General features: G+C 39.4%; 1 protein-coding gene across 1 annotated transcript in view; it reads right to left on the bottom strand.

Moving 5' to 3' along the window:
* The window catches only part of MED19 (mediator complex subunit 19), a 360,600-nt gene that overhangs the window by 334,487 nt on the left and 154 nt on the right, over window positions 1-25,959 (bottom strand). Inside the window, exon 1 of the mRNA XM_053692338.1 lies at window positions 25,592-25,959. This exon is cut by the window's right edge and continues 154 nt beyond it. Coding sequence (XP_053548313.1) covers window positions 25,592-25,838 — 247 coding nt within the window. The 5' untranslated portion in view covers window positions 25,839-25,959. The remainder of the gene's footprint in view (window positions 1-25,591) is intronic.

Here is a 25,959-nt window from a genome sequence, read left to right on the forward strand (position 1 = left end):
GCTCTGCAACATGGACTCTGGGGTGTTGAATTGCGTTAATAATACTGAGGAAAGAATTATTTAGGATTGTTGAGGTAATCGGGTCTGTAAATCCATTTGGTTTCGGCCTTCAGGAGTGCCATTTCAAGGTCACCCCCTCTGATTCCTAGGCTTATTTTCTCAATTCCCCAACACCTAAGATCTTGTTTATTAGATTCATGATGGTTTAAAAAATGGGCTGCTACACTCGTGTTTTTCCTTTTTCACGGTCACTTGCCGCATTTTTTATATTCCTTAGATGTTCCATTAGTCGCGTATGGAGTTTCCGTGTCGTCATACCCACATATAACAAACTGCAACTACATATTAGGGCATAAATTACTCCCTCCGTGTTGCAACTGATGTATCTCTTAATTGTATATCTTGTTCCAAATCTATCAATAAATTCAGTAGTTGGAATCATATATGTACAAGTACTGCAGTTCTCACATCTATAAGAGCCTGGTCTAAAAGCTGTTGAAGTTTTTTTTAGGTTGGAAGTGGCTACTGCTGACCAGATCTCTTATATTTTTACTCCTTCTATATCCAATCATGGGCCTCTCTCCTATTTGAGATTTTAAATTTGCATCTGACATCAGTATGTTCCAATGTTTGTTTATAATTTTGACCACTTCCGATGTTTGGTGGTTGTACGTGAGGATAAGTCTTGGAGCTTGTGTATCTTTTTTGTTTTTTTTATGCAATAATTCTCTTCTGTTGGTATGTAGGGCTTTATATCTTGCTTTTTTGATACTTGTTTTGCTGTAACCCCGTTGCACTAGTCTCTCAGTTAGCTCTTTGGCTCTAATCTTGAAGATCTCATCGTTCGAGCAGTTACGTCTGATTCTTAAGAATTCACCAACTGGCAGGCTTTTGATGGTTCCTGGTGCATGCAAACTCGTACTATAAAGTAAGCTGTTTGTGGCAGTTTTCTTTCTGTAAAGATCCGTTTCTATATTGCCTTGTAGGTCCTTATAGATGGTCACATCCAGGAAATTAATTTTTTAAACCATCATGAATCTAATAAACAAGATCTTAGGTGTTGGAGAATTGAGAAAATAAGCCTAGGAATCAGAGGGGGTGACCTTGAAACGGCATTCCTGAAGGCCGAAACCAAATGGATTTACAGGCTCAACACAGTGGTTCCAAAGGGAATGAATGAGCAGAATAATTACTACATATTCTTATAAAATATTAACTTCTTCAAGATAATTGAATACAAAACCTGATATACGCAAGGAATTTATAATAATTTTGTAATAGTTATACATTAGTGTATAAATATATCCTTCAAGAAAGATATTTCCTCAACTTAACCAAGTTAGGAGCTATCAGCACTAGATTTAGGTCTGTGAATTAGACCATCACCTGATCCACCCTGCTACCCCCTCCTCCCACTACACTTATCTCTCTTTGATACTAGTTTTGGTCACCTTTGTCACTGTTGTCACTTAATCCACACCCCCCCCCCTCCTCACCAATTTCCCTGACTCCAGTCCATTCCTCTTTCACTATTTAATTTTTATTTATCATTTTATCTTTATTTCTTCACACAGTTACCCTATTCCAGTAACACATCATGTAAACCCAGGGAGTATTGAATATTCAATTATATACTCCTTTTATAACATTGCACATTTAAGGCACTTTGTAGTCAATGCACTATGTGAATAGATTTATAATATATGATCAAATTTGGATAGATAATTTTATACACACTCACATTCTATCAGCAACACTTATGATTTGGTAACTCTCAAATTGAGAAATACTATGCACGCACTAATAATTATACTAGATCAGATCCTAATAGAAAAATAGCTCTATTAATATAGGACCTAACCTGGACACCTACTCCCATACTTATTTTAGTTAGATATAATCAGGAGATTTCATGTTATTTCTGCAACCGATAGTTCTTTTCTGGTACCCTTTTATCAATTTTGTGTATGCAGTATAATTCTAATATATAATAAAATAATTTAAAGAAAATCCTCTAACCTTAAGTTAGACATAATGGGGATCAGTATACACACACAGCAATGACAATAAATATCACGATCATAATTCCATTTAATATAATTCTGCTAAAAAACAGAATTTATGCTTACCTGATAAATTACTTTCTCCAACGGTGTGTCCGGTCCACGGCGTCATCCATTACTTGTGGGAATATTCTCTTCCCCAACAGGAAATGGCAAAGAGCACAGCAAAAGCTGTCCATATAGCCCCTCCTCAGGCTCCGCCCCCCAGTCATTCGACCGACGGTTAGGAGAAAAAAAGGAGAAACTATAGGGTGCCGTGGTGACTGTAGTGTATAAAGAAAGACATTTTTCAAACCTGATTAGGAAACCAGGGCGGGCCGTGGACCGGACACACCGTTGGAGAAAGTAATTTATCAGGTAAGCATAAATTCTGTTTTCTCCAACATTGGTGTGTCCGGTCCACGGCGTCATCCATTACTTGTGGGAACCAATACCAAAGCTTTAGGACACGGATGAAGGGAGGGAGCAAACCAGGTTACCTAAACGGAAGGCACCACGACTTGCAAAACCTTTCTCCCAAAAATAGCCTCCGAAGAAGCATAAGTATCAAATTTGTAGAATTTGGCAAAAGTGTGCAGAGAAGACCAAGTCGTTGCCTTACATATCTGATCAACAGAAGCCTCGTTCTTGTAGGCCCATGTGGAAGCCACAGCCCTAGTAGAGTGAGCTGTGATTCGTTCAGGAGGCTGCCGTCCGGCAGTCTCATAAGCCAATCGGATAATGCTTTTCAGCCAGAAAGAAAGAGAGGTAGCAGTAGCTTTTTGACCTCTCCTCTTACCAGAATAAACGACAAACAAAGATGAGGTTTGTCTAAAATCTTTTGTTGCTTCTAAATAGAACTTTAAAGCACGAACTACATCTAAATTGTGTAACAAACGTTCCTTCTTTGAAACTGGAAGGAACAACTATTTCCTGGTTAATATTCTTGTTGGAAACAACTTTTGGAAGAAAACCAGGCTTAGTACGCAAAACAACCTTATCTGAATGGAAAACCAGATAGGGTGGATTACACTGCAAAGCAGACAATTCAGAAACTCTTCTAGCAGAAGAAATAGCAACCAAAAACAGGACTTTCCAAGATAGTAACTTAATATCTATGGAATGTAAAGGTTCAAACGGAACCCCTTGAAGAACTGAAAGAACTAAATTTAGACTCCAAGGAGGAGTCATGGGTCTATAAACAGGCTTGATTCTGACCAAAGCCTGAACAAAAGCTTGTACATCTGGCACAGCTGCCAGTCGTTTGTGTAACAAGACAGATAAAGCAGAAATCTCTCCCTTTAGAGAACTCGCTGACAACCCTTTATCCAAACCTTCTTGGAGAAAGGAGAGAATCTTTGGAATTTTAATCTTACTCCAGGAGAATCCCTTGGATTCACACCAACAGATATATTTTTTCCATATTTTATGGTAAATCTTTCTAGTCACAGGTTTTCTGGCTTGGACCAGAGTATCTATCACAGAATTTGAAAACCCACGCTTGGATAAAATCAAACGTTCAATTTCCAAGCAGTCAGCTGCAGAGAAACTAGATTTGGATGTTCGAATGGACCTTGTACTAGAAGATCCTGTCTCAAAGGTAGCTTCCATGGTGGAGCCGATGACATATTCACCAGGTCTGCATACCAAGTCCTGCGTGGCCACGCAGGAGCTATCAGAATCACCGAGGGCTTCTCCTGTTTGATCCTGGCTATGAGCCTGGGAAGGAGAGGAAACTGTGGAAACACATACGCTAGGTTGAACGACCAAGGCGCCACTAATGCATCCACTAGAGTCGCCTTGGGATCCCTGGATCTGGACCCGTAGCAAGGAATCTTGAAGTTCTGACGGGACGCCATCAGATCCATGTCTGGAATGCCCCATAATTGGGTTAACTGGGCAAAGACCTCCGGGTGGAGTTCCCACTCCCCCGGATGGAAAGTCTGACGACTCAAATAGTCCGCCTCCCAGTTGTCTACTCCTGGGATGTGAATTGCAGATAGATGGCAGGAGTGATCCTCCGCCCATTTGATGATCTTGGACACCTCGCTCATCGCCAAGGAACTCTTTGTTCCCCCCTGATGATTGATGTACGCAACAGTCGTTATGTTGTCCGACTGAAACCTTATGAACCTGGCTTCCGCTAGTTGAGGCCAAGCCAGGAGCGCATTGAATATTGCTCTTAGTTCCAAAATGTTTATCGGGAGAAGAGACTCTTCCCGAGACCATAGACCCTGAGCTTTCAGAGAGTCCCAGACCGCGCCCCAACCCAAAAGGCTGGCGTCGGTCGTGACAATGACCCACTCCGGTCTGTGGAAACTCATTCCCTGAGACAGGTGATCCTGGGTCAACCACCAGAGAAGTGAGTCCCTGGTTACCTGGTCTACTTGAATTTGGGGAGACAAGTCTGTATAGTCCCCATTCCACTGATTGAGCATGCTCAGCTGTAATGGTCTTAAATGAATTCGAGCAAAAGGAACCACGTCCATTGCTGCAACCTTTAGTCCTATTACTTCCATGCACTGAGCTATGGAGGGCTGAGGAATAGAATGAAGAACTCGACAAGCGTTTAGAAGCTTTATCTTTCTGACTTCTGTCAGGAAGATCTTCATTTCCACAGAATCTATTATTGTTCCCAGAAAAGGAACCCTTGTAAACGGTGACAGTGAACTCTTTTCTATGTTCACCTTCCACCCGTGAGATCTGAGAAAGGCCAACACAATGCCTGTATGAGCCCTTGCTTTGGAAAGAGACGACGCTTGGATTAGGATGTTGTCTAGGTAAGGTGCTACAGCGATGCCCCTCGGCCTTAGGACCGCTAGAAGGGACCCTAGCACCTTTGTGAAAATTCTGGGAGCGGTGGCTAAACCGAATGGAAGAGCCATGAACTGGTAATGTTTGTCCAGAAAGGCGAACCTGAGGAACTGATGATGAGTTTTGTGGATTGGGATATGCAGATACGCATCCTTTAGGTCCACGGTAGTCAAATATTGACCCTGCTGGATTGTCGGCAAGATTGTCCGAATGTTTTCCATTTTAAAAGATGGAACTCTGAGGAACTTGTTTAATATCTTTAAATCCAGAATTGGCCTGAAAGTTCCCTCTTTTTTGGGAACTACAAACAGGTTCAAGTAAAACCCTAGACCTTGTTCCCCTGAGGGGACTGGGTTTATCACTCCCATCTTTAATAGGTCTCTTACACAATGTAAGAATGCCTGTTTCTTTATCTGGTCTGAAGATAAGCGAGACAGGTGGAACCTTCCCTTTGGAGGAAGTCCCTTGAACTCTAGCAGGTATCCCTTGGAGACTATTGCCCAGGGATCCCTAGTGTCCAGGGATCCGGAACATCTCTTGTCCAAGCCTGAGCAAAGAGAGATAACCTGCCCCCTACTAGATCCGGTCCCGGATCGGGGGCTACCCCCCTTCATGCTGTCTTGGTAGCAGCAGTAAGTTTCTTGGTCTGTTTACCCTTGTTCCAGCCTTGCACGGGCTTCCATGCAGGTTTGGGCTGGGCCGCGTTACCGTCTTGTCTAGTGGCAGTGGAGTTATTAGCGGTCCGTTCCTGAAATTGCGAAAGGAGCGAAAATTAGACTTGTTCTTAGCCTTAAAAGGCCTATCCTGTGGGAGGGCATGGCCCTTACCCCCAGTGATGTCTGAAATAATTTCCTTCAATTCCGGCCCAAAAAGGGTCTTACCCTTGAAAGGAATATTAAGTAACTTAGTCTTGGACGACACATCTGCCGACCAGGATTTTAGCCAAAGCGCCCTCCGCGCTACTATAGCAAAACCTTAGTTTTTCGCCGCCAATTTCGTTATTTGAAAAGCGGCATCCAATATAAAGGAATTAGCTAACTTTAGTGCGTGAATTCTGTCCATGACTTCTTCATAGGAAGTCTCTTTCTGGAGCGACCTTTCTAATTCCTCGAACCAAAAAGACGCCGCTGAGGTGACAGTAATAATACACGTAGCTGGTTGAAGGATGAAACCTTGCTGAACAAAAATCTTTTTAAGCAATCCTTCCAATTTTTTATCCATAGGATCTTTGAAAGCGCAGCTGTCCTCTATAGATATAGTTGTGCGCTTCGCTAATGTTGAAACAGCTCCCTCAACCTTCGGGACCGTCTGCCATGCGTCCCTTCTAGGGTCTACAATGGGAAACATTTTCTTAAATATAGGAGGTGGGGCAAAGGGTATACCCGGCTTCTCCCACTCCTTATCCACTATGTCCGCTACCCTCTTGGGTATTGGAAAGGCGTCATCGTGCACTGGGACCTCTAAGAATTTGTCCAATTTGCACAACTTCTCTGGTACTACCATAGAATCACAGTCATCCAGAGTAGCTAATACCTCCTTAAGCAATGCGCGGAGATGTTCTAGCTTAAACTTAAATGCTACTATATCAGGTTCTGCCTGTTGAGAAATTTTTCCTGAGTCAGAAATGTCTCCCTCAGACAGCCCCTCCCTCACAGCCAATTCCGATTGATGTGAGGGTAAAATAGATAAGGCATCGTCAGCGTCTAATTGTTCATCCTTTTTATCTGTATTTAAAACTGAACAATCACGCTTTCTCTGAAATGCTGGCAGTTTGGATAAAAGATTTGCTATAGAATTATCCACTACTGCTGTTAATTGTTGCATAGAAATAAGTACTGGCGCGCTAGGTATCTCCTGCGCGGGCAAAGCTGGTGTAGACACAGAAGGAGAGGATGTAGAACTATCCCCACTACCTTCATTAGATGAATCATCTTGGGCAACATTATGAAATGTAACAGAGATGTCCTTACTTTGTTTGGACGCTATGGCACAATTATCACAAACACTCAAAGGGGGGACCACATTGGTCTCTATACACACAGAACATAGGTTATCTGATGGCACAGACATGTTAAACAGATTTAGGCAGGCAAACAATGCAATAAAAACTATTTTAAACAAAACCGTTACTGTCTCTTTAAATAATAAAATGACACACTTTATTTTTGAATGTTCAAAAAACTATGAAGGCAATATCCGATTATTATGAAATTTGGACCCCAGTGTCTTAATGCTTTGAAAGTATTGCACAGCAAAAATGGAGACTCTAGCCCTTAAAACAAGCAAACCGGAGCTAATTGTTGGATTTAACCGTTTTTATACACTACAATCCCTGCTACAGCTTTGCTGTAGCTTTTACCTTCCTTAGGGGTCAACCACCACAGAAATAAGCTGTCAGGGATTTATCTCTTTTCATGCTGTACCTTTAAGAAAGTGAACTCACTAGCCCTATTTAAGGCTCCTCCCAACAGAACTCATTGCTTGGTAATTTGTTGCTCAGTGACAAGCTGCTTCTGAAGAGACCTAGCCATTTATACAACTCTGTATTTCACTTCATTGCTCTCCAAACTCACCCTGAGTTTCTGCCTGCTTGAATCAACCTGCAGATACTCTTTTGTGCCTGGATTTCTCAGTCTCTCTCCTGTATTGAAGTTACTCCCTGCAGCGTGTGACGTCACGCCCGACATTCTCCCGCCGCGGTTTCTGTCAGGCTTGCTGTGATACCGCTGGGACTGTTTGCTGTCTGGTAACAGTATTACTCTGCTCATTTGCCATCTCCTGTAATACTGGTCTGTATATATTGCATTGTATGAACTGTGTGTACTGCTGCAACTTCATTACACTCAAGCTTGCCATATTAACTGTGTAACTCTCACCTGCTGGAGATTCATATACGCTTCAGATGACAAATATGCACTAAACTATTTCTTCTACTTACTAACTTGCATACAAATAACTGTGACAAAGATTCATATTGTTACCATTTCTCATAACCGGACTTCCTAAGCATATTTCAGTCTTTATCACAATTAACCTTGATATCTGCTTGCAAATAACTGTTTGTATAACTTCAACTTTACCTGTTTCATGAGATTAACACAGCTTCTTATGCTTTCATTGAACAAGTTTGGAAATAACTAATATTCATTATCAAATTATGGTTTACATAATGCCCTCAGCTTGATATATTCATTCAGATAACAAAGTACTGTGTGATTTTTGGTGTGTTTGCTAAAGTCTGCTGCATAAACTATTTTACACTGCTTGTGTGTGTGAATCAAGGCACCTGCAGTAATTAACTCTTTCACTACTGTTGAAGTTACATTCCTCTAAGAATTACTCTCCTTTCTGCTGCTAGCAGTTATTGTTGCGTGAAGGTTCCGTTTTCACTCAGCTACCCTGCTGTAGTGACCCTCAGATCAATGAGCATATCAGGGTTCCCTTAAGTTCAATCTGTGGGAATCCGAGGTAAGGTGTGAGACTGAGTGGTTCTACATTAGCAGTAAGCTGTTGTAGTAGTGTTTTCTAAAATAACTTAACAAATCCTAACATATTACCAAGCCTTAAAAAAGGAATACTACTAACAGCTAAAATCATGGATGTAAGTGAACTGTCCAGGAGAGTTGGTTCTCTAGCTCAGAGTATGGATCACATGATTCAAGGCTTAAGGGATATTCAATTAGAGAATCAGAATATAAAAAAATGTATTAATGATCACCTTGCTAACAAAACTCCTAATGTTGAGTCAACCCTAGAACCCATTGTTAGTCCGCCTGAAAAGTTCTCTGGGGACAGATCTATGTTCAGGGATTTCAGGAATTCCTGCACTCTGCTTTTTACTTTGAAACCTAAGTCATACCCAACTGACAGGATTAGAGTTCTAACTGTAATTTCATTTCTCAGAGGTGAGGCCAGGTCTTGGGCCAATGCTTTTTATGAAAAAGACGATCCTATCCTAAATTCCCTAGAAGATTTTTTTTCTGCTATGTCTCTCTTATATGAAGATCACAATAAAAAAAATACTGCTGAAACTGCCATTAGATCTTTAAGGCAGGGCAAAAGAATGGTAGAAGATTACATTACTGAATTCAAAAGATGGGCTCCTGACACCCTTTGGAATATTCCTGCTCTACGCAATCAGTTCCGTTTGGGGCTCAATGATGCAGTTAAGGATGAGTTGGCAAGGGGTGTGATTCCAGAGGACTTGGATGCCTTGATGACTCTCTCTATTGGCATAGATTGTCGACTTAGGGAAAGGAAGTCAGAAAGATCTTATTCGGAGAATACCACCAGAAGGACTCCCAATTATTATCACTCAACTCCTTCCACAGTATCCACTAGATCCATAGAAGAACCCATGGATGTTGCAGTTATTAGGGGACCCTTAAGTCCTGAAGAGAAAGCAAGGCGTAAGCTTCTAAACTTATGTTTATACTGTGCTGAAAAGAACCATGGAGTTAGGGACTGTCCCTCTCTGATTCGACAAAAGAAGGGTAAGACTTCATCTAATGACCATACAGTTAATTTGGTTAACAGCATAAAATCTCATCTATCTATTTATGTCTCCTTACAGTGGTCCCATCAGAAGATAAACATTCAGGCCATAATTGACTCTGGGGCTTCTGGGAATTTTGCTGATAACACTTTTGTTGTTAATAATCACATACCACTAATAAAAAAAGAGTGTTGCACTAGCTATTCGTCTGGTTGACGGTTCATTCTTTAGCTCTGGTCCTATAACTCACCACACTGTCCCACTCAAAGTGGTTACCCCTTCAGGTCACACAGAGCTTATTTCGTTTGATGTCCTTCCATCTTCTGTTTATCCACTAATTCTTGGATTGAATTGGTTAATAAAACATAACCCCACTATTTCGTGGTCTACAGCATCAGTGGTTTTCGATTCAAATTATTGTAAGCAATCCTGTTTTGGGGTACACACACTTTGTCAAATCACTGAACATAAGTTACCAGAATGCTATAGTGAGTTTGCTGATGTTTTTGATAAAAAAGAGGCTGAGTCCTTACCTCCACACAGAGACTATGACTGTCCTATTGATCTTATACCTGGAAGCTCCATACCATACGGTCATATATATCCGTTGTCACAGTCAGAGTTAAATCATTTAAAAGAATATTTAGATGACAACTTGAAAAAAGGGTTTATTAGACCTTCCACCTCCTCTGCAGCTGCAGCAATGTTCTTTGTAAAAAATAAAGATGGCAGTCTTAGGCCTATCATCGATTATAGGCAGTTGAACAAATGCACAAAAAAGAACAGATACCCCCTGCCCCTCATACCTGAACTTATTGAACGTTTACAAGGTGCCACAGTTTTTACTAAACTAGACCTCAGAGGTGCCTATAATTTGATCAGGATGAGGGCAGGGGATGAATGGTTAACTGCATTCCGTACTAGATACGGTTTGTATGAATACACTGTAATGCCCTTCGGGTTGTGCAATGCCCCAGCGACATTTCAATGTTTTATAAATGATGTCTTTCATGATTTGTTAGATGTCTGTATTGTCGTATACTTGGATGACATCTTGGTTTATTCAAATTCTCTACAGGCTCACATTGTACATGTCAAACAAGTATTAACAAGTTTAAGGGCACACCATCTCTATGCAAAGCTTGAAAAGTGTATTTTTAACACAAACACCATATCATTCCTTGGATATTGCATCTCACCAGCTGGAATTTCAATGGAGTCAAGTAAAGTGGACGCTATCACTAACTGGCCTATTCCACGTAATAAAAAAGATGTTCAAAGATTCCTTGGCTTTGCGAACTTTTATAGAAAGTTCATTAAAGATTTCTCTCTTATTGTCAGACCTCTCACTACGCTAACACGTAAGCAAGTTAAGTTTGTTTGGAATCAAGATGCTGATCATTCCTTTAATATTCTAAAAAGTAAATTTGTCTCAGCCCCTATTTTACAATTTCCAGATCCCACATGTCAATTTACGCTGGAAGTTGATGCTTCTGAGTTTGCTGTGGGGGCTGTTTTATCTCAAAGACATTCTGATAAAGAACCTTTGCATCCTGTCTCCTACTATTCTAGAACCATGAGTTCAGCGGAGATTAATTACGGAATTGGTGATAAGGAACTTCTTGCAATCAAATCAGCTTTGGAGTTTTGGCGACACCTCCTGGAGGGTGCAACATATCCAATCACCATCTATACTGATCACCGTAATTTAGAATATTTAAAATCAAACAAGACCCTTACTGCTCGCCAGGTTCGATGGAGTTTGTTCTTTTCTCGTTTTGATTACGTTATAACTTATAGACCAGGATCCAAAAATATGAAAGCCGATGCTCTTTCTAGAAAAGACCCTCGTCCTACTGATGTGGTTTCTCCTTCATCTATCATACCTTTGGATAGAATTATTTGTCTAACAACTGATTTTAAAACCACTCTACAAGAACATTTAAGGTATGATTCATCTTTGGATCAATTGGATGTACTAAAACATTCGGACAACTTATACTACCATGGCACTCTATTATGTATACCTCCTTCTCTCAGGAATGAGGTACTTACCTTTGCCCACGACTCCTTGTTGGCTGGTCATCCTGGAGTTCATAGAACTGCTCATTTGATTAAAAGGAATTATTGGTGGCCTAAGATGCATGATACTATTCAACAGTACATTGAATCCTGTATGGTATGTACAACTAAGAAACATCAGCATAAGAGTCCCTATGGTTACCTTCTCTCCTTACCAGTACCAGATAGACCTTGGGCAGCGATTGCTATGGATTTCATCGTTGATCTACCTTCATCAGCTAATTATAACACCATATTAGTAGTAGTGGACTTATTTTCTAAAATGGCACATTTCCTACCACATAGAGGATTGCCTACAGCTTCAGAAACTGCCTCACATTGTGAAATTACATGGTCTACCTGAGTCAATTACCACAGATAGAGGTACGCAATTCACTTCAAAGTTTTGGAATCAACTGTGCTCCTCTCTCAACATTACCAAACGTTTGAGTACCGCTTATCATCCACAAACGAATGGTCAAACAGAAAGGACAAATCAAACATTAGAGCAGTACCTTTGTTGCTACTGCACTCAACAACAAGATAACTGGCATTCTCTACTTGCTACTGCCGAATTTGCCCATAATAATGCTGTAAATTCGTCAACTAAAATGACACCATTTTACATCAATTATGGATTTCATCCTTCATATTACCCAAATCGGACCAACAATTCCGACATGCCTATAGTCAATGATCTTGTTAACACCATTGCCACCAATTTCACAACATTGAAACAAGTCTTACAAGAAGCTCAGGCTGTTCAGAAACACCATTATGATCTACGTAGATCCAAGCCCCCAGATTACAAGATTGGCGACAAAGTCTGGTTAAGCACTAAACATTTAAGGTTACAAGTTCCTTCTAAAAAACTCGCTTCTCTATATTTAGGGCCTTATCCAATACAAAAGGTCGTCAATGTTAATGCTGTAACACTTCAGCTACCAGATTCTCTAAAGATACATCCCACATTCCACGTTTCTCTCTTGAAACCGTACAGTACAATCAGAGACACGACTCAGAATGACACGGTGGATCCTTCAGTTATTGATGGCATGGAGTATGAGATTCAGTCTATCCTAGACTCTCGTTACCATCATAATCTACTTCAATATCTTGTCAGTTGGAAAGGGTTTGGTCCGGAGGAGGACTCTTGGGAACCTTCCACTAATGTCTCTGCTCCCCGTCTTGTCTCCTTGTTTCATCATAGGAATCCTGATCGTCCTGGTCCTTGATCCGCGGAGCGGCTCCTTGGGGGGGGTGTCCTGTCAGGGATTTATCTCTTTTCATGCTGTACCTTTAAGAAAGTGAACTCACTAGCCCTATTTAAGGCTCCTCCCAACAGAACTCATTGCTTGGTAATTTGTTGCTCAGTGACAAGCTGCTTCTGAAGAGACCTAGCCATTTATACAACTCTGTATTTCACTTCATTGCTCTCCAAACTCACCCTGAGTTTCTGCCTGCTTGAATCAACCTGCAGATGCTCTTTTGTGCCTGGATTTCTCAGTCTCTCTCCTGTATTGAAGTTACTCCCTGCAGCGTGTGACGTCACGCCCGACATTCTCCCGCCGCGGTTCTCTGTCAGGCTCGCTGTGATACCGCTGGGACTGTTTGCTGTCTGGTAACAGTATTACTCTGCTCATTTGCCATCTCCTGTAATACTGGTCTGTATATATTGCATTGTATGAACTGTGTGTACTGCTGCAACTTCATTACACTCAAGCTTGCCATATTAACTGTGTAACTCTCACCTGCTGGAGATTCATATACGCTTCAGATGACAAATATGCACTAAACTATTTCTTCTACTTACTAACTTTCATACAAATAACTGTGACAAAGATTCATATTGCTACCATTTCTCATAACCGGACTTCCTAAGCATACTTCAGTCTTTATCACAATTAACCTTGATATCTGCTTGCAAATAACTGTTTGTATAACTTCAACTTTACCTGTTTCATGAGATTAACACAGCTTCTTATGCTTTCATTGAACAAGTTTGGAAATAACATATTCATTATCAAATTATGGTTTACATAATGCCCTCAGCTTGATTTATTCATTCAGATAACAAAGTACTGTGTAAATTTTGGTGTGTTTGCTAAAGTCTGCTGCATAAACTATTTTACACTGCTTGTGTGTGTGAATCAAGGCACCTGCAGTAATTAACTCTTTCACTACTGTTGAAGTTACATTCCTCTAAGAATTACTCTCCTTTCTGCTGCTAGCAGTTATTGTTGCGTGAAGGTTCCGTTTTCACTCAGCTACCCTGCTGTAGTGACCCTCAGATCAATGAGCATATCAGGGTTCCCTTAAGTTCAATCTGTGGGAATCCGAGGTAAGGTGTGAGACTGAGTGGTCCTACATTAGCAGTAAGCTGTTGTAGTAGTGTTTTCTAAAATAACTTAACAAATCCTAACATAAGCCTTCTGGAGTCACTTTCTGAGCCACAGGACCCTCTCACATGAATCTGCATGCACTGCCATGAAATCAACTGCGCAGCTGAAGCGCCAAAATGAGGCCTCCTCCCTCAGTATACTAGAGTGAAGGGGCCTTCCTGACTAGATTTAGGCGTCTAAAACAAGCCAGATCAAATAAAAAACGTCCCCAAGTGTATATAAGATTATAAAACATTTCAAATGCCATGATATTGTAATAAAAACCAATCGATTTGGCCCATAATAGTGTCTACCAGCATAAAAACCAAAAAGGGGAAGCCTGTTATCTTTTTTGCTGAGTTCAAAGAAAAATGGCTTACCGTTTTCCCTGAGGGGAAAAATGACTGTCATCTAGCATTAGCCTGTGTTGTTAGAAGGAGACTAGTCATACCTGAAGCAGATGAGTCTGCAAACTGTTATCCCCAACTGAAGTTCTCTGGTTTCAACAGTCCTGCGTGGTAACAGCAATGGATTTTAGTTACTTGTGCTAAAATCATATTCCTCTTTAACAGAAATCTTCATCACTTTTCTGTTGTAGAGTAAATAGTACAAGCCAGTACTATTTTAAAATAACAAACTCTTGATAGAAGAAATAAAAACTACAACTAAACACCACAAACTCTTCACCATCCCCGTGGAGATGCTACTTGTTCAGAGCGGCAAAGAGAATGACTGGGGGGCGGAGCCTGAGGAGGGGCTTTATGGACAGCTTTTGCTGTGCTCTTTGCCATTTCCTGTTGGGGAAGAGAATATTCCCACAAGTAATGGATGACGCCGTGGACCGGACACACCAATGTTGGAGAAATACTTCCCTGAAGCACATAAGAAATGAAATAACCAAACCTCATGTCACTATTAACAACTTCTGTGTTTAGACCCGATTACCTCAACAATCCTAAATAATTCTTTCCTCAGTATTATTAACGCAATTCAAAACCCCAGAGTCCATGTTGCAGAACCACATATTAGGTATATACCACCTTAACTAATCCATTATACACACCCTCTGAGTCCTGAACCAATCCAAATCCAAAAGGGGTGGTACTACTTGAGAATACAGCACATAAATATTCGAAAATTTGGCGGCTCGCTCCCTTTGAGAAAGCCCAGTACGGGCGAAACGCATCAGTAGTGACAGACGCCTTTTAATTTTTCAAAGTGAAGCTATATATTAGCATGCTCCTATGCAGCCTATATTCACATTAGTTATTTAACATAAAATTGAACTAGCACTAGCGGTATAGTACTTGGGTGTAACATCCCTTCTCTCACTTAGTGGGTAACGCTTTGGTACAAAATAGAATAATTCAAATCTATAGAAGTTTTAACAAAAAATAGCAAGTTATTTGTATAGCAGTACCACTTCGCAAACCTAGTAACCTATACGGGGATAACAGAACGCTATTTACTTTTAGTCCTTTAAGTTGGTTAATATTAACATATAGATAAGAACCTAAGTTCAATCTAGTGCAATAACATTATATATGATAGGTGGGCACACGCCTGACCGCTAGATTGTAACTAGTAATAATGGACTAACATAAATACTACGATACACGGTCTTTGTATTATTTACATCCGGGCACAACCGACCGACAACAAACCGTGTTAGATATTGCTACACTATAGTGATACAGCAGCTGTTTAACTGAGACCTTAAAGTATAAACGGCGGGGCATTTGTGTATTATATCTACCCTTCAAACGATGAGGGTAACTTTATGTTGCACAATTTAATCAATTTAAACTTTAACACATACCTCTGAGATAACGGCGCAAGAGTATGCAAATGCGCTGTCAGCTTAATGATATGTGAATGATCACCCTAAGTGTAAATAAGTAATAACACTCCTGTACAAAATAAGAATACAAATTTAATTGAGTGTAACTCCAATACATAGGAGATGTTGACACACGCTTGGTAACATAACTGTCAATAGAGACTTAACGTTAATATCATACCCTTACGGTTAATATAGAACCCACATCCGGGTACAAATAACCGGTTATAAACACGTTTAAAAACTTACACAGTAATGAATCTGGCTTAAATTGCCAATTTTATATCTCCCACTTACATGATATGAAAATCATGTTACAACAGAAATCCTTTAAAACTTATTTATGAGTTGGATAAATACTGTTTATTTATTCAAAAAATCCTGGGCAACTCTGTGACTTACGTGAATTAAAAGGTTTTATCAACAATAATAATAAAATGTAACATTGGTAACTTGTGGTTAAGAGAATTAGCAATTTGAACACGTATGTGTAAGTTAACGCACACACCTCTGTTTCAATAAGCTCTGGTGAATCTATGTGAAAAATAACCTGAATTTAAGCTGATATAGTGTTAGACAACTACGAGTATATCACATACTCGTGTACTTTACACACGATTAGAGGGGACAAACCGTGCATCTTGTCAGTGGTTTAGGATCGCATATATATATATGCATATTATAAACCAACACTTAATTGTGTGCACATATAGATAATATCAAACGTGAAAGAAAGAAAGAACCATCATTTGCACACAGCATATACTGGCAGTGAATCATAACTGTATATGTATATCACGCCTTTAATACCAAAACACAGTATTAGTTGATAAATTCTACCTGGACAAGAAATTATTTCTATAAGATCAATGCATATATATTCTATCATTTGATAGACCTACACTAACATTAAAAACTGCACTGTTTCCAATTGATGATAATACTGGTTTTATAAGGGATATTAGTATCCTTATCTCATCACCAGCACTATATTAATTGACCTGCTATTTTATATGTGGACACTCAGACACAAAATTATCAGGGGCGTCTAGTCAGTATTAACCCGTTATTCTCTATCTACTTGTAGTTGTGCTTCCTACCTAGACATAATACGACATATTGCACTCGATATCAAATATTATTGAATTGGGGTGACCTTATATATCATAAGAGTCCCAATACTAATACAGCACCAGCCAATACACGACCCCGCAAAATTACCATTGGTTGATACTATTTGACATACCCTATCTGGTACTACACTAGAATCATCTTATTGATTCACTGATATAGTCGAGAGCGATACAACCTAACTCTTACCCTCGTCGCCTCACAGAAGTAATTCTATCATTGTTAGTCACCATTTGACCTGCCTCTATTCACCTGAGGAACCCGCTAGTAGCTTCTGTCATAGGAGCTCTCGTTACTTTCTACCACATTAGTAGTGACACACTATGATACTTATATGATGGCATTTACATAGTATTTGTGTCCACTACTACTAAATTGGATACAGATTGCTTCACTTCCAGTCTTTTAATCTTTGTGGTGTTTGTTCATTTGTTTCTTAGTTTTATAGAAAATCCATTAAAAGTTATATTTTAATTTCTTTCAATACTAGTACTACCCAAGAGTCTGGGCGTAGAGTGCTAGACGTGCATTCTTTCTTGTGGTAAGTGTCTATACTTCCACGTTTTGAACTAGATTCGATTTGTGCACAGCACCAACTCACCTGCATTACTTCCCATTAAAATAGTGTAGAAGATTTAGACATACACTCAGGAGCAATACTTTAGGTGGGGATCGCCTCAATAGTGCCATTGTTTAAAATTGTTCCTTTGCAGATACTGGCGCAGGCCTAAAGCAAATAGACTAAAGATGGCGGCAGTGGTTTAGATGCAGGCTGATCACGGAGGTAAATAAGAATTTGACATTGCACTCAGATACCCCCTGCTTCACCTTATAGCCCCACACACACAACGCCTTAAATATTCCACAGTGGTAGCGGAATCTACCAGAAGCAAAGGGGTGAAGAAACTGCTAAGGCTCATAATGTTAAAGCCACGTCATGCAGCTGATATTTGAAAGCACAGTCGCCATAATACAAAGACACTATAGATTACTGCATCCTTTATAAAAACGCTGGCTCAGTATGATCAATGTTCCACAGAATCATATAGCCCGGTGAAAGGGAAATCAAACCAGATTTCAATGAAAGTAAAAGAGAAATCTCACAAGAAGGGGAGCATACTAAAGTAACTATCAGAACTTTTACTTTTTTACCCCACATGATTCTATCCGGGTATGATAATCTTGCACAAAAAAGCACACAGCTGCAGCGATAATCAGATATTTTGTCTAGTTAAACGCCTGCAAGAGAACTCTAGCTTATAAAGAATCACAGGACCACCTATTTATAGACTTCCTGATACATATCCAATAAAGGATACCCTCATATACAGGCCAAAATGACTTCTAAAAAGCCTCCTAAACACGACAAATCTATTAAAAAACAGACAACTCCAGCAACTAAATTAAATAATTTTTTTAAAGTACTGGATACTGCAGAAAACACCATATCTCACTCACAGGAGCCAGATAATGCACAATCTGACACAGAATCCTCAGATGCAGGGTGTTCAACTAAGGAACCACTTACAAGAGCTGACATAGATAATCTTCCGACAAAAGCAGACTTTGCCTCCCTTATTACACAAGTTGGGAAAATGATTAAAGATGGCCTTAAAAAGAGGTTAAGAAAGATATCTCTGAACTAGGAGAGAGAGTGATCCACCTAGAAGAAGATTTGGAACACGTACAACAAGACACAGACCTGCACAATAGAACACTGGAATCGCAAGACTCAATAATCCAGGAAATGCAGCTTCACCTAGAAGACCTAGATAATAGAGGTCGACAAAATAATATTAGGATCAGAGGTGTAACAGAAAAAACTACAGCACAACAAATACCACAATACCTACAGGGTTTATTCCAATTTCTCCTTCAAACACCTGAACCTCCTAACATACCCATTGAAAGAGCACACAGGGCCCTCAGGCCAAAACCTCCTGAGGGTAAACCTCCCAGAGACATAATACTGAAACTCCAGTCTTTCAATGATAAAGAAAAAATAATGGAAGCATCCAGGAAAATAAGGCAAATTTCTTATGAAGGAGAAAACATACAAATATACGCTGACTTAAGTAATATCACCCTAAACAGAAGGAGAGAAGCCAGGTACCTGACATTACACCTGCAGGATTTGAAGATACCATATAGATGGGGTTTCCCATTCTGCATAAAGGTAATATGAGGCACATCTATAGCCATCTATAAAACCCCAGAGGACTTAGCAGAATTTTGTAAGCAACTAAATATACCAGAACCCTCCTTGCCCAGGTTGGAAGGACAATCAACGCAGATCCAACATAGCCTTGTCAGAGACCCAAAACCACAGAGGGACTCCTGAAATAAAGTCTACAGGAAAAGATCTCAACCAGCCCCTAGTGTTTCTGGCGCAGACTCTAAACTGACATGATTTTTGAACAAAAGTAGGAGACCAGGTTGGGTCTACCTTCAGTTGATAATTTCATGTCAGGGATTTTTCACTTGTATTCCTACCTTAGTATATGCTAACATTTAAAGGTACCGCCAGCGTGAGTATAACTTTTCAAGATTTGTATTAGGCCTAAGTTAAGGTCTCATTTAGCTTAAATATAGATTTTCCACAAGTTGTTTAGCTTTTTATTAACGTAATTCAATTTGCACTGTTATCATACTGTTATGGAAGATGCCGATACTCTCATGTTCGTAGTTTCAAGCGAACCGGAAAGTATCCCCTACAGTTATTTATATTGTATATGCCAATATGCAATTGTTAAGTTTTTGTTACATGTTCAATTTTTTATTTCTAGATTGATTGTATTAGTGGAATTGCAAGCTATTCAGATTAACAAGTACACCGTCATATACCTCAACCCTATCACATACACCAATGGCACGCTCAGTCGGCAATATAATCTCAGATGGACACTATGTTAGACACTAGACATATTAACATTATATCTCAGAACGCCAGGGGTCTGAATTCACCAATGAAGAGATCTATAGCCCTTAATTGGTTCACTAAACACAAAGGGGGGATAGTGTTCGTCCAAGAGACCCACTTTAAACGTACAGCTGAACCCAAATTTTCATCTAAACAGTTCCCAACAGGTTATTTTTGCTCGCATACACATAAGAAGTGGAGTAGGTATACTTCTCAATAAAAATTTACAACTGCAAAATGTTAACACATATTCAGATACGGAAGGGAAATATATAATTCTAGTAGGAGACCTGTATAATAGGCCAATAACATTGGCCAATGTGTACGCACCAAATAGAGGACAGGCCAAATTTTTTTTTTAAAAACTCACAGGTAAACTCCTAGAAGTATCAAAAGGAACCACAATCTTAGCGGGCGATTTCAATGTAGCACTAAACCCCAAATTAGATTGCTCCCAAGCTAAGAGCTACATATCAAACTGCACCATTAAAACAATAACCCACTGTCTAAGATCCTCCGCTTTACTAGATGTTTGGAGAGTGCATCACCCAACACAAAAAACATATTCCTTCTTTTCAAACCCAAACAGATCACACTCTAGATTGGATTATATTTGTATGGACCAGTTAGGTTTAGCCCTGGCAAAAGATTCAGACATCACACCAACACCATGGTCAGACCACTCAGCTGCAACATTAATGCTAGATTGGCCAAATAAACCATTAAAAGATTTCTGCTGGAGACTAGATAATACCCTCCTATTACAAACCAAAATAACCGATAAAATTTCGCAGACTCTAACAGAATATTTTAGATTCAACCAAACCCCGCACTCTACCCCCACTATGATATGGGAGGCTCACAAAGCTGGCATAAGGGGGGAATTCATTAAACAGAAGATCCACCTAAAGAAACTATATAACCGGGAATATGCACAACTAACACAACAACTTAAGGCTGCAGAGAAACTACATATAGATGAACCTGATGCCCCGGATAGCTTTAAAAACCTTTTAACAGCAAGAAAGGAACTGAACAATTTATTAAGCAGGGAAATGCTTAAACGAGCATATTACTTAAAAAAAACTGTATTTCACTGAGGGCAACAGGGCAGGTCCGCTATTAGCTAAAACCCTAAAATAACGAACATTTGAGAATTATATACATAAAATGTTAGATGAGACAAATAATGAAATCTATGACTGCAAGGGAATTGCAGATATCTTTAGTAACTATTATAAAACCTTATACAATCTCCCATCTAGAGACAATTTATGCTCATGAAATAGGATAGAAGAATACATTAAAAAAGCACACCTTACGGTAATCCCTGAGTCACTTGCTACCACCATGAGTGACCCTATATCAGAACGTGAAGTAGCAATAGCTATTAAGCATCTCCCTACCCAGAAAAGCCCAGGCCCAGACGGGCTCACGAATATGTATTATAAAAAGTTCCAACAATCTCTAATCCCACACTTATCAAATTTATATAATTCATTAGACGAAGAGAATCACTTATCCCCTTTACTTTTAGAAGCACATGTCACTGTTCTCCATAAAGAGGGAAAGCCTGTAACCAACCCAGGTAGCTATAGACGCATCTCATTACTTAATGGAGATGTTAAACTCTACACAAAAATATTGGCGACACGAATTAACTCTGTGTTGCCATCCTTAATACACTTAGACCAAGCTGGCTTTGTTCTGCACAGGGAGGCCAGGGACAACACAATTAGGACAACACGTCTAATTGAATATGCGACCGCACACAACATCCCAATGGCCCTGGTCTCCACTGATGCGGAGAAAGCGTTCGATAGGGTGGCCTGGCCCTTTCTTAGAGGGACCCTACAGGGATTTGGGTTTGGGAATACCATGATTAATAGAATATTTCAACTTTACAGATACCCATCAGCTAGAGTAAAAGTTAATGGAGTCCTTTCTCAAGGGTTCCCAATTAATAATGGAACGAGGCATGGGTGCCCGCTCTCGCCAATTTTATTTGTATTGGTAATGGAAGTACTAGCCTCACCCATTCGCATAAATCCAAATATTACAGGGGTAAATATAGGGCTGAATCAATATAAATTATCAATGTTTGCGGACGATGTCCTGTTGACCTTGACCTCCCCTAAACGCTCGCTCCCTGCCCTTATGGCAGAATTTGACCAGTTTAGTGTCCTGTCCAATTTCTCAATCAACCAAAAAAAAATCAGAGATTATGAATGTATCCATGACACGAATAGACTCCCAAGCTCTCAAAACCATATGTCCGTACAAAATACAACAAACACAGTTGAAATACATGGGTGTATACTTAACCCCTAAAGTTACACAACTGTTTGATGCAAATTATAGACCGCTACAATCCGCCATATCACACATTCTGCAAAATTGGAAAGACAAATCTCTGTCATGGTGGGGCAGGATTCAAGCACTAAAAATGTCAATTCTCCCAAAGATATTGTATATCATCCAAACAGTTCCCATCACCCTACCTAAGTTATTCCTCACACTCTTACAAAGAAGCATACATTCCTTCATTTGGGGTAAGACTAAGCCACGTATTAACGCGGCCACAATGCATAGATCAATCAGAGAAGGAGGTTTGGGTGTTCCGAAAATTGAATCCTATTATCACTCAACAATTTTGCAACACATACTAGATTGGCATCTGAAAAAAGATGCTAAAGCCTGGGTATCTCTAGATTCTCAAATTATTAGGGCCCCAAAACCATATGTTGGATTAGTAAAAGTCTTAGACCCACAGTCTGCCACACCTCTTTCTTCTATAAGCATATATTTGAGACGTGGGATTTCCTAGTCCAAAAGCACCCGATGCTATCCTCACCATACTCCCCCACTTACCCCAATCTCGCCTAACATGGAACTCACGGGAGGTTATGAACCTTTGCAGAATACTAGAGTCACGTGGGAATTACCAGACTCAATACCAATCATTAATTTATTAGATAATCAAGTACTTAAGTCCAAACAGAATATGATAAATATAATGAATGTTGCCTTTGCATCATGGTTAAAATATTCCCAACTTACACACTTCCTACACAATATCCACTACCGCAAAGATTTAACTAGGCCCCCTACCAACTTCAAAAATGTATGCCTCATGACAACACCCATCAAAAGGAACCCTCTCTATTGCCAAGAAAGCACTGGAAAGAGACACACAGGCTTGTTTGCCGGCATTCACGTCACATTGGCAGCAAGACCTAGACATTCAATTAGATGAAAAAGCCTGGAGAAAACTTTTTAAAAACACTTCTAAATGATCAACATCCACTAAGTTAATAGAAATGAATTTTAAAATCTTGATGCGATGGTACCGAACATTGCATAGGCTTCATAGAATATACCCCGCGTCCACAACACTATGTTGGAGAGGTTGCGGAGAAACGGGAACCATGGCACATATTTGGTGGAGTTGTCCCAAAATTGTTCCATTCTGGAAATTAGTTGAACAGACAATACAGGAAATAGGTGGTACAGAATTTGTACTAACACCTATAACGGCATTATTAAACCACCCCTCAAATTGTAGATGCAAAATTTAATACAAATATGCCTGAACAGTGCTAGGTCACTAATAGCTTTAAATTGGAAATCAACCCACATCCCCACTAAACAACAATGGATTTCGAGAATTTCTGAGACCCTGCCCCTAGAACAATACGGTTATTACAAAAGACACCAATTAGCTATCTTCCTAGATATGAAATTTTACTGGGAAACAATAAATAAATCGACAGATACAGACGATACAAACGTTTAAAAGGTAATGAGCGAATTTATACACACTGGTATAGACGGAAGTGATAAACCACTAAAGTTAAGAAGCACACTATGACCAATATCTACATCTTACTTCAATCCTGAGCATGCCACACTGTTAACCACAAGTTAGTCATGTTAAATCTTGCTATGTATTCTACTTATTTGACCAAAGTTGTTGTTAAGTTTGTTATTGTTACTCAGTTTTATATGGTTCCATCAATCTCTATGAAAACTCTGTAGAAAACGTAATGGAGTGTGAGAACAACCCGGGTGCACTTGTTGCTTTGAGAATTTCGAAACTCAAGACTATAAGGAGACTACGATATGAACTCAATTGAGGTATCAATAATATAATAACAAAGAATCTCTCCTTTAATGATGAGATGACAAGTTTACTCAGTTTATGCATTTATTGTATACCAACCTGTCAAATTCAAACATGTTACCATTGTATTGAAAACCAATAAAAATTATATTAAAAAAAATAATAATAATTATAACCATATTCCTATCAGAAGCAGGTCAATGTGTTCCTCTGCAAGTGTAACCATGATATTTCACCCATAATCCCCATGTATAAAAATAATTATAACCAAATTCCTATCAGAAACAGGTCAAATGTGTTCCTCTGCATGTGTAACCATGATATTTCACCCATAATCCCCATGTATAAAAATAATTAGAACCATATTCCAATCAGAAACAGGTCAAATGTGTTCCTCTGAATGTGTAACCATGATATTTCACCCATAATCCCCATGTATAAAAATAATTATACTGATATTCCTATCAGAAACAGGTCAAATGTGTTCCTCTGCATGTGTAACCATGATATTTCACCCATAATCCCCATGTATAAAAATAATTATACTCATATTCCTATCAGAAACAGGTCAAATGTGTTCCTCTGCATGTGTAACCATGATATTTCACACATAATCCTAATGTAGAAAAATAATTAGAACCATATTCTTATCAGATATTTAAATTTTCCTTGGCATGTGTAACCCATAATCCCCATGTTTAAAACATATATTCACAGGTTCCTATCAAAACAGGTAGAAGGTGTTGCTTTGCACATACATGTACTATATTAAATTAGTAATGTAGTCCTACAAAATAATTTTTCTATGATATTATTTAATGTGATTCCATTATACAACTGTATATATGTCAGCAAGTGAATAGTTAAAGTGATGGTAAACTCTCCCCTTTTTAAAATCAGATGTGGAATGTAAGCGCTATTTTAGATGGCGTTTTATTCATCATGTGCAATGAAGATGCGCTATAACAGTTATTAATATAGGTATGAAATTCAAATACCCCACGTTACACCACCCACTTCAAAAGTCAATTTTCCTGTCAGCTAAATGATTGAATTACTCTCCAATCAATGCTCTAGCTACAACAAAAGTGCCAGATGGGGAGAGCGCTGATTGGACAACAATTCAATCTGTTAGCTCACAGAAAATTTGACTTTTGAAGTGGGCGGAGGAGCCTGCAGTATTTGAATTTCATATCTATATTAAAAAGCATGTTATACTGCATCTTCATTACAGCTAATTAATTAAACTTCATCTAAAATAGCGCTTACATTCCAGATCTGATTTTATAAAGGGGAGAGTTTACCATCACTTTAAACATTTGCAACTACTGTTTGCAACTTAGTATCAAGCAGTGCAGAAAAGAACAACATATTTTGAGTTACAGCAGAGTCATTACCATGAATGTGTGTAAAAAGTATGACATCTAGTGATAGTGTTTAGCATTGCAGCCAATCATCCCACTATGCAGTTTAGTATGTCCCAATAACATAGTGAGTAGTTATTCTTTTGAGCACAGCAGTTTAATATCCCTTTAAGTGTAAATGGGACTTGAATTATTATAATAAAAAGAATAAAGGTTTTACATACAGTGTATGGACTGAACTAGCACAAGGAACGCGTAAGAAACTATCACCCATATATACACATTGGTAAAACCATCATATACGAACAGAGCCCCTGGCAAATGTCTCTGATAACAAATAGCATGGTGAAGCAAACACTTTCTTTACTACCAAAGCAAGATAATCGAGCTTGGGGATTGCTGTAGTCATTCAGACCTCACCTGGCAGCTCTCGCAGCAAATAAAATGGTCCAGCCGGGGTTCTGCGGGTGGTATCCTCTACAACCGATCCTGCAGGAAGTGGTGGCGGAGGAGGAAGCGGAGGGCCGGGGACTACAGAGTTTGTGGCCCCAGAGATTGTCTGCGGCTTTCCTGTCCCGAACCCACCAACTGGGTTCTGAGGCCCAGGAGCAGCGGGTATCGAAGGTGCAGAATCAGCAGTAGCAAACAGAGCGGAAAAGCTCTCCATCGAGATAAAGAAAAGCACAATCCAACCAAGAACTGGATTAGAACATTTGCCAATTAATAATAGTGGTCGCTACTAGTTTTTAATATGTAATTGGTCAGTCATTACAGGAATTGGATCATGA

Source organism: Bombina bombina, chromosome 9 (assembly GCF_027579735.1).
Source record: "Bombina bombina isolate aBomBom1 chromosome 9, aBomBom1.pri, whole genome shotgun sequence".
In the NCBI taxonomy this organism is placed as follows: Eukaryota; Metazoa; Chordata; class Amphibia; order Anura; family Bombinatoridae; genus Bombina; species Bombina bombina.